Source organism: Aegilops tauschii, chromosome 3 (assembly GCF_002575655.3).
Source record: "Aegilops tauschii subsp. strangulata cultivar AL8/78 chromosome 3, Aet v6.0, whole genome shotgun sequence".
NCBI lineage: Eukaryota > Viridiplantae > Streptophyta > Magnoliopsida > Poales > Poaceae > Aegilops > Aegilops tauschii.
Genome location: NC_053037.3, coordinates 543,449,521 through 543,460,258, shown reverse-complemented (window position 1 = coordinate 543,460,258; position 10,738 = coordinate 543,449,521). Strand labels below are relative to the sequence as shown.

Genomic DNA, 10,738 nt, shown 5'->3' with positions numbered 1-10,738 from the left:
AAGAAACCAGGTTTAGGGGGGCTAAAACCCTAAACCTGCGGAGGAGGCCTTTAGTCCCGGTTAGCCACGAGAACCGGGACTAAAGGTCCTCCGCCCCGACGGACCCCTGGCGCCCACGTGGACGGGCCTTTAGTCCCGGTTAGCCACGAGAACCGGGACTAAAGCCTTTAGTCGCGGTTCGTAAGAGGCGCGACTAAAGGGGGGGTCTTTAGTCGCGCATATTTAGTCCCGGTTGCACAGCCGGGACTAAAGGCCTTTGCGAACCGGGACTAAAGGCCCATTTTCTACCAGTGACTTAGCCGGCATGGGTTTAAGGGAGAGCCTCATGATTCCTGGATAGGCCCAAAAGGAACAAAATTTGTGATAGATCTGCAACGAAAGGTAGATGGCCTCACTAGGTCTTCCAATTGGTTTACTAATTGATGATTCTATCTTAAGTAGATATTTGTGTACTGTGGTGGTGCTGGGAAGATTTATGGTTTGATTGTGACTTTGGGTTTGATTTCAATACAATACATACCACTACCTTCTGAATATGCCTTTAGAAGAGGAACATTCTTGCGTGTATACTTCTTTTTTGAAGTGTTTTAGAAGATTCAGTTTGTAGTTCTATTTTTTACTACGGATTGATCTAAGTTTACCATTTATTTTTCAGTGATAATACAAGAAGATTGGTGTCAACTGAAGTGTGTATGATACTTTTTATCCCCATGGCAATGCATCTAGGTGCCTTAGGAGTTCATATATATCAGCCAGCTAAGGTAATCTTATCATATGAAACGTTCTTTTTTCATGGACTCCAGTAACACAGTGAAGTTCCCTCAGGGCAGTTTCGCGAGCGAACCATCGTTCCCCCAGTCAGGTAGGAATGAACGAACATTTCGGTTTGCTCAAAAAACCACTCCCGGCATACGCTTCAAAATTATCATGCGAAAACAGATAAATTTGCCATGATGTTACATAAGGATTTACCATGTTCTAAGGTAAAAGTTGCCATGTTGTATAAAAAGATTGTTAAAAAATTGTCACGCTTCAGCAGAGTAATTGCCATGCATTTTCAGGGATTTGCCATGATTGCAGCATGGATAATTGCCAGCCTATTAAAATGGTGAAAATTGCCATGCTAGCTGAACGTAGTTGGGGTGCTACATTAATGGGGAAATGTGAGAATTGTCAATGCTCTAAAATAGAAATTGTCATCCCCAATGTGTTTGCTTGTATTGCCATCCTGAGCGAACCATTTAGTGTTGCCAACTCTTAGTTTGCTCACATGAGTACGTGGGAGCGAACGCTTTAGGATCCGTACGCGGGTCCTGACGTGCCTCATGGCATTCACTTGTAATCCCTAAAAATCTGACTTCATTTTTGGCGTTTGGGTTTTTAATTAGTTCTATATCAATTGATTTTATTCAAAGGTCGTTGCTTCTTTGGTAGATGGTGGATGTGCTGACAGCCTGACACCATTTCAGGTTCACGGCCAGGATGGTGGATTTGTGGTGGCCGCCGCTGGCTATGGCGGTCGCAACGATCGTGGCTGGCCATGCCATCTGCCCCAGGCGACCGCGCGAGAAGAGCTCCCACAAGGTCGTCATCTGTCGACGCGTCTGCACGTCCAAGCACATGCTCGAGAAAGTTGACAATTTGTCTGGCTACCTGTGCCGACGCCAGCTGCTCAACCAGAAGGACGTCTGCCTCAAGTGGTGCCGGAGCACACCAATCCTTCCATGCCTGTGGAATTCAGCAGGTGCTGCTCATTTTTCCCTAGTTACTTTATCTGCAGATCGATACATAATATTCTCCACATTAACAAGCTCTGTGTACTGGTACTCTTATCTATGTTGGACTAACAAAACTATTGATGCCTTTTTCTTCTCGAGTACTAAGAAATGTGCCAGGAAACAAAAATATCTCTTGATTACTTCTTGAAATATTTCTATGTATTTTTCAATCTTGTGTGCGTCAGTTTCTTCATGTTGCAATGAAAAGTTCGGCCATGCATCTAAATAGCAATGCTATCAGAGATTGTGATACCGCTTGAGTCTGTGAGATGCTTCTATGCATTCATGTCGTGATTTGCAAAGTGCCCATTCTAATTATAATGCTCTTGGAAATTATGACACTGAAAGAGATGCTTCTATTTATTACTTCGGCCATGTATAACCAATCAATTCATCACTAAAGCTTCTTCTCTATTCGAATTGAATCTGAGGAGCCTCTCAGGGAGCAACATCCTCTGCTTTTTGCTTCAATCATAAAGCTTGTGCTGTCCAAACCTGAAAAGTTCACTGAGGTATCAATGTAAACTATGAATTTCACTATTATGAGTTTCGCTGTTATACTTGAACATCGTGAGCATGGACGGATCCAGTGTGGGGGTCATTGCCCCCACAAACATTTTGCAAAACATTGTTTTACTAGTGCATGCATATATTCCATTACATTAATTTGGCGCAGCCTGAATACTTCAATATTGAAGCACAGATAAATACAAAATTTAGCTTCAACTCAACATCATAGAATTTAGACTTTAGCTCAAAGCCTAGTACACCCCATGCATTTCTACTCCCCATATATACTACAGTCCACGTCTAAGCAAATAGCGACACTTCCACACAAAAAATTGTGAAGTTGTTCCTCCGCTTCATAGGCAGAAGCGCAGAGCTATGTGTTCCTCCTCCACGTTTAAACACTCATATTCTGTCTTTGCCCCAACAACATATTTTGTCTACCTCCGCCGCTGCTGGTAGGCTAGCAGCTACTATACGTTTGATAATGGTTGCTTTCAGAAATTTATAATTTAACTGTTCAAGCCTCGTTAAGTTTAACTCTGGTTCAAAATTTCTGTTCCTAAATGATATTGGAACTTCATTGACATCTCCATGGTTTCAGATTTGATTCATGTGCAGTTGTTTGTATTCTTTTTTACAGGTGGTCAGATCTTGTTAACACAATCTGAACATTTTTGCCAACAAAATCCCAGAACGATCTTTCACCTGAATTATATGCTACTTTATGGTGTTTAACACTATATGATCTTCATTACCCAAATGATCATTATGATGCAGAAATCAAGAAGTTGCATGGCAATCTCAAACAACTCGAAGATAAGGGCCGGTACGGTGGTGGCGGCAGCGGAGGCGGTGGGCCAGGCCCAGGCGGCTCCAGTATAGGTGGGTGCTTGGTGGGCAAGGCCCCCCTAGGTTTGGCACATCCATGAAGATTTTTTCTAAGAGAGATTAGATTAGGAAAAAATGGTGTGTTTATTACTATTCTTAACTCAAGCACATCACTTGGTGGATCTAGATAGTCAACATTCAGGTTACAAAAGAGCACAATTTTACCTGCTATTGTTGCTTCCCAACATAATCTTCCCGATGCCTAACTATATACTGATATTTGGGCTCATGACAAGATTTTCATGATCCACATGTGTATTTTCTGCCAGGAAAGATCCTACTGCACATGCAACTTATTTTACCCGCCGGTTCTATATGAAACAAAGAAACAATGCACTAGATAAAATGATTGGTCTCTGAAGGAGTGTGCTTATTTTCAGTTCATCTACTGCTTCAAGTTTGCTTTACTAAATGCTACCTTCTGAATTGGCAACAAAAGTGCAACAGAAAAAAAAGGACGTTTATGCATTTCTCTTGCTCTGTTATGAAGACCATATTGATATATAAGTTACACTATGCATGCTTTGATTCTAATTTACTATTGCACTTTTCGCTGTTTATAGTTTGATTCTATGCTGTCTACAGACCTGACGATGGAAGATATATACGCGCTTTAATGCCCTTTTTATTGGCCTTCTCATTGTTGTACAAGCTTCTTTTTCTTGAGCGTGTCTCAAGCCGCAATATTTTGAAATAACAGATTGCATTAAATAATTGTTGTACAAGCTTCTTTTTCTCGAGTGTGTCTCAGTCCATGAGTATTACCTCCTGCCTAAATTAGTTGTCTTAGATTTGTCTTAGATACGGATGTATCTAACACGTACATCCATATCGAGACTACATCTGTATCTAGACAAATTTAAGACAACTAATTAGGGACGGAGGGAGTACTATACAACTTTGGCTAGCATATACCCATAATCATACAGAACTCCATTACAAAAATACAGAACTGATAGTTCGACTTACAGACTTTATTCGACCATACACAATACTCCGCTAAGTTGCAATAAGATAACAGAAGTACAACAGCAACGCGCCAACACGCCAGTTCAATCCTAAGATACAAGTGAATACAACATGAGTCATGAGAGCCTAATTTTCTCAAGACAATGTGAACAGGTTACATGAACTGGACCGGATTCGGTAAATTTCAGTATCCAATGGCATATCGTTTACTTACAGGTTGTGACGCCTGGAGACGATGGCATGCAAATTTACACACCGTCCTCTAGATTGAAGGGGATGAGCTCAGTTTACTTGGCACTGACCGTCTCGAGCTTCAAAACAGGCTTGTTTGACCTTGAGTGCTTATCAAGTTGGCTCTGCAAGTCCTCCTGGAGTTCCATGTCACATGAACCATTGACAGAGACCTCCTTGAGGTAATAGAGATGCTCTAGCCCAGATATCCGCGACGACATCCCATCACCGCACCGAATCTTCAGCAGCTCAAGATGCGGCATTGCCAACAGTTTGAACCTGACATGTAAACTGGAGTTGCAAGCAATCTCCAGGACATGGAGCGAGACAAAAACACTAGAATCAGCTTTCTCTGGCTTGGGACAGAAACGGAGCTGGCCATCTTGAATCGGCTTGATAAGAAGACGCAGAATAACTAGATTTGGTAGATCTCCGAGGATCTCTGTATCTTCTCGCCCTAATATCATCATCTCCAAATTCAACTTTGTGAGATTGTGAAGCTGCTTGATCCATACTGGCAACTTGTCGGTAAGCCCGTACAGCTTAAGGCTCTGTAGGTTCTCCGGATGTGGGAAGATGTCATCCAAACATCCATGGTTATGCTTCTCGAGCCAAACCGTCAGGGATTCCAAATGGCCATGACCTGACACCGCAGCACAGAATTCCTGATTGTTTTTCCGGCTGATGCCGGATACTCCGAGCTTGCGCAACTGGGTAAGTTTCTTCAGTTCTTTTAGAATGGCCTTCCCTCCTGCAACTCTGACGTTAACAACACCCAACGTGTGCAAGTTGGTCAATTTACCAATCCTCATAGGTGCCACAACGCCGCAAACAAGTGGGCGTCTGCAGAGCTCAGACAACCAGGATACCATAACACAAGGTGTTGATGGCTTGTCTGCTGTGCCATCACTAATTGGTATTGTGCTGCCGGCACGGATGTACTGCAGCTTCTGTAATTTGATGATGGCGGGTGGCAGCCTGACTATTGAGGTGTGTCTGACATCTAGAGTCTGGAGCTGCCTCAGGTCACCCAATGAACTCGGCAAATGGCTAACCTTTCTGCATCCTCGTAAGGAAAGGAACTTGAGGCGAGGTAGTACCTTCCCAATCTTCTCGAGGTCATTATCTGTCAGATCTGACGTGTCCTCCAGATCAAGCACCCGAAGCAGCCTCATATTGGCAGAGATGAAGAATGATTCCCACCTTCCAAACACTGTCAAAGACCGTAGCCGTGAGAAGTCGATGCTCTCAAACACATTGATGTCCCTGTCCCAGCTGCTCCTTATTGCAAGATGCCGCCCAGTGCGTTGCGAGTTCACACTGCAACGCCCCTCCAACACAAAGACAAGGTTCTCTTCCATAGGGCGTGAGACGATGTACTCACGAACAAAACCATTGACTTGGCACAAGGCAATTCTCATTCCCTTCGATCTGTATATTTCAGTGGCTGCCTGTGATGGATCCTGGATAATGCTTAGGTCAACAAGCTTGGAGAAAAAACCCTCCCCATCCTCCTCTGCGGTATTGATGTCAGTGTCCCTTGAATAGCCTTCTGTGATCCACCTTCTCACCAAACGCCTCCTCCGAATACACTGGCCTCGAGGAAAAATTGACAGATAGAATATACATGGCTTGAGGGAATCCAGGCAAGTACGAAAATATGAATGCATCCAGGTTAATAGACCCCGGAGACTATCAAACCCTGGGTTGGTTTCCAACTGGTGCATAAAGCTATCATTCAGATTCAACCACATATCCATGTTTGTTTTGGTGGCCAAGTAGCCACCAACAGCAACTATTACTTCCGGTAGTCCACCACACTTGTTCAAGATGGGCTTTGCTTGCTCCATCATGTCGGGGTCTATATCAAACCTTTCAGTCTCTGCATATACCTATTGACAATTAAGATTAAGATTTAGTTAGCATAGTCCAAGCCAGTTACCATCTGATTCAGATGTTTCAGTTGCAAAAGAAAAGCACAGAAACAGAACACATGGATTAAAAGGCCGTCAACTAAAGAGAGCAATGAAGAAGCAACTGAATCATTTCCTTGTATATGTCTTGGAAATATCTATAAAGAGAATGTTTGGTGAGATGGTTGGGACCACCTCACTGGATGTGTCAGTCCATTTGGGACATAAGCCTAGCCTAATAGTATCAAACTGGACCAAGTTCCAGAGAATCCATAGGACCGTGATCTGCATTTTCTAATTCTGAACCATTCTTGTATTCTGAAACATTAGTATTACATGCATATATGTTAAATTGACACAGAGGCCCAAAATAAAGCAAATTAGCTACTTGTTCGACAAAAGTGAAGTACTAGCTACTTAGTATAGTAGATTGTATGAATTACAGCAGAGGAGCATTTCTTTTCAGTAAAAACCTGTTTGAATAGTTCAAGGGCTTCATCAGCTTCTAGACCTTTGACGTTGAACACGGCATCATCTGGCACTGCACAATGTGTGGCGATACTTGCTTCATCAGTAACAACAATAACACAACTTTTAGAAGGTCCATTTGGTAAGGCAGCTTTTATTAAGTCCCACTCATCCGTGGACTGCAGACCATCAATAACAACAAGACATTTATCTTCGTGCAGAAGCTTATAACACTCTTGAATCGGATCTTTGATTCCCATCATACCAAAATCGGAAGTCCCCTTGCCTTGAAGAGCTTCTGGGTCCAAATCCGAAAGTAAGCTTCGAGAGAAATCCCTTAAATTGAACGGATGGGACACATTGATCCAGCCATACTTGTTAAAGCGGTTATAATTCTGTATATCTTCATAGTACACCATTCTGACGAGAGCAGATTTCCCAACGCCAGCAATCCCCCACACTGAAATCACTTCTTTGCGGCCTTTTGCTGGCTGAAATAACATGAAAGAAAGATCTCTCTTTTCCATCTTGCGTCCAACAGGCTGAAACTTTTTCTTCCAGATATCGGCCTCTACCCTTTTTGAGTTGAGATCTTTCTTGAAGGGAAGACCCCATGTGTGCTTTAATTCATCCTCTGCTGACATTTCATTTGTAGGCATCACCAAACTGATCTCCTCGCCTTCATATCCATAGTGTTCAGAACCCTGCAAATAAGAAAGAATTAGACATTGGGAAACAAAGAGGGCCTATTGGAAGATGAAACCCCAACAGCTTACTTCATAGCTGCTCATCGCCCTATATGTTTCCTCGTCTTCGTCTCCAAGGCTTGGAGAAACCTGAACATAGACACAGAAAATTAAGTACACTCCCTTCAGTATCATTGTAATATGGTGTTGTTGATTTTAACAATGTCATCAATGTCTGAGAGATAACTTCTAATCATTGACTTGTTACAATATGAGGGTGAAGAATAATATACTCCTATAGTTTAAGGAAAATTGTATCCATTACACATATATTAATATGGTGATGTTCTCATGTTACCAACTCTAAAGCACTTCTGAAACATTGAAGTATGGTTGTGAACCAAACATCCCGTTGAGTCACCATTCATGGTGAATTCAATTAATTCAACTGAAGAAGACAGCTCAAGTTCATATTGTGCTGGCACCTCAACATGCTCATAAAGTACATCAAAAAATCAGCATTACTTTAAAGGCCCGGACTCGTATATACTCCTTTCTGGTAACACTTGTGGGCCTCCTGGCATACGATCTGTTGCTTAGGTGGGTTATTGTCTTTTCTCCTTTTATTTCAAAACTTATACAATTAACTACAAAGTGTGGATAAAATGCAGAGCAAAGATACAAAGATGTGTAACATCTACTCCATCATTGTTATGATTTTTCAGTACGATATCATGCAGAAGAAATCAAGAGTGAAAATGTGGGTTGTGAAGCCTGTGAGCATGAAATCTTTTTGTGTAGCCCATTCACATATAGTAGAATATAGACAAAAACACTTCTAATGCAGGATTTTTTCCATAGATTAAATCCCACATATGCATGTTTACGTATCAATGGTCAAAAAGTTAGGGACATAATGAATACTCCAGTATTGACGCTACACATTCTGGAAAATATTGAGCATGGAACAAAATATGAGAACTGACTTGAGTCCTTTTTTCTTCCTAAAAGTAATTGATGATGTCTTAGGCTTACCTCCTTGAAAAAGACACAGACAGAGTGCTCATCTGAGAATTTCTTGAGCTCCGATACTCGATAAGGATGTCCAGTACACAAGCTTGCAATTTCAAACTGTTGAGTCGACACGACAATTCGGCTGCCATTCTTAATGTCTGGCAGGTATATTCTGATGATATCCCACTCTACCATGGTGGGCAGGTCTTCCAACACAATGAGGTACTTATTCTTGTTCACTCTATTGATGAAATTCTTGATGTGTCCGCCTTGCATCTCCGTCGCTGCCTCTATCTCCGTCCAAAGGGTATCCACATCTACAACATCTCCTTGTTGTCGGTGAGAATTTGTGATGAATTGACTCAACAAGCTCCAGATGAATTTATGGGGATCGAAAGGGTGCATGAGCTTTACCCAGCCACGATATGTGAAGTTTTGGCATATCTCAGGGTCTTCATAGGCCTTCCTGATGATGGATGTTGTTCCAAGATTGCCTCTTGTCCCCCACACCGAGATGATTTGGAGGTCCTCATCATTTCTGGTAATCAACTCAGCGAGATCCCATAAGCCACACTGGTTCCTTGCGTTGTCCCTTGCCTCGAGAAGCATGTCAAATGCTGCTGCGCCGCTGATGGCGGATGGCTGCTGCTGTGTGATGGCCGGCTTGTTGCCGGGGTCACTGATGAGGTTGTAGCGCATGTTCCTTTGGCTCACATCCTCGACCCTGGCCTTGAGTTGCTTCACATCAGAGACAGCCTCGTCCAGGGGCGGCACCGCTACCATGCAAGACGGAAGCAGGCGGCGCCACCAGGTCGACGACTTGTTATCCACGTGTATGACGAACTCGATGCAGTCCTCCACATCATAGGCCAGGTCACGCAGTTGCCTCACCCAGGTCCTCACCACATTGTTCTGCACCTGCTCCCTGTCGACGGCGTTAAGGAAGGACTGCATCATCTCAAACTCGCCAGTGATGGACACCAGGTCGTGCTGCACCCTCACCTTCAGCCCCGCCTCCTCCTCGATCGCCGACTTGACCTTGCTCAGCGTCCCCTCCACCACCGACTTGGTCAGGCCAAGCACAATGTCTGCCATTGCTCTCTCAAGCTCACAGGTCTGTCTTGTGTGGTGGTATCAAAGCTCGCAAGTGGTGTGGTGACTGAATGAAATGCTCCGAGTTGTGCATCGAGTCTCTCTCTGGAGATGGGATTAAAAAGGGGGATCCAGATCTACAAGATGCGATGAGATGGAGTCGACACAGAGTAATAATCTCCAGCCATTGACTTGAGTCGCTTAAATTAACCATGCGGGGAAGAGCTCTCGCGTGCCTCAGATCAACTGGACCAATTTCTAACTGAACTGGACTGGAGGCATTGCGGGCGAATCTATCACATGGGGTCACCGACGGGCTCGCCGGGTCGCACGCCGGCCGTACCTCGGGTGGATCGCCACGCGACGACTATCCTTGGCATCTGCCCTCGCCGTGACCCGCGCTCGCCCAGCCCGAGGTCGTGGCTCTGATCCAACGCTTCACGCCGGCGAAAGGAGCCCCAACAGCTCTTGCCTCGAATCAGGGCATCTCCCATTTGACCGCAGAAGCCAGCGGCATCCCCCAAATGTCCGCCCCTATTCAAGGCATTTCATCAAACAGGTTGCGTGCGCAGAGCAGGCGACCACGGAGAGCACGCGCCAGAGCTGCCGCGGCCACCGACACCGAGGAACAGCAAGCACGCGCGGGAACGGCACTGGACACCGCGTCGATGTACACTCGCGTAGCACGCACAAGAGCACAGCAAGCAGGCATGACCGTGCTCCAAGGGGCGCCGCGCGCACGAGCTCTTGGGCGACATGGCTCCTCGGGGCGGCCGTGGAAGGGAACGGCGGAGCCCCGAGCGCGGCTTCCTCCTTCCGTGGCCGCGCGCGGACCCGACGCCAGCGGCCCAGAGCGAGGCAGCCGCACACGCACGCCTGCGGACCGCGCGAGGGCAAGTTTACACGCGGAAGCCGCATATGATCCGCAACAGTCCAAAACTCAGAAGTAGAACTAGCGTGATTATTAAAGTGACAAGGATTATTGCAATTTTGGTCTTGCGGACGCCGCGGACAAGGATTATTGCAATTTTGGTCTCCTAGACGGACGCGATGCGGACGGCACGGACACTATCCGCCTGCATCCATGTACTCGAATACGTACAATGTGCGTATCATTCATTGAAGGAGGAGCAAGGCTCGCCGAAGTTTCACAGTTTTACAAAAGTATTTACATGCGGATCAAATCCGG

The 10,738-nt window shown here is 44.9% G+C and overlaps 1 protein-coding gene across 1 annotated transcript; it reads right to left on the bottom strand.

The window, feature by feature from the left end:
• Nucleotides 1-4,064: 4,064 nt before the first annotated feature.
• Nucleotides 4,065-10,429, bottom strand: LOC109742807 (disease resistance protein Pik-2). Its single transcript, XM_020301901.3, has 4 exons — nucleotides 8,479-10,429; nucleotides 7,534-7,593; nucleotides 6,763-7,461; nucleotides 4,065-6,268 (listed from the first exon to the last, which is right to left on the bottom strand). Exons 1-4 carry the CDS (start codon nucleotides 9,550-9,552, stop codon nucleotides 4,433-4,435), a joined length of 3,669 nt encoding a protein of 1,222 aa, XP_020157490.1. The 5' UTR covers nucleotides 9,553-10,429; the 3' UTR covers nucleotides 4,065-4,432.
• Nucleotides 10,430-10,738: the final 309 nt, after the last annotated feature.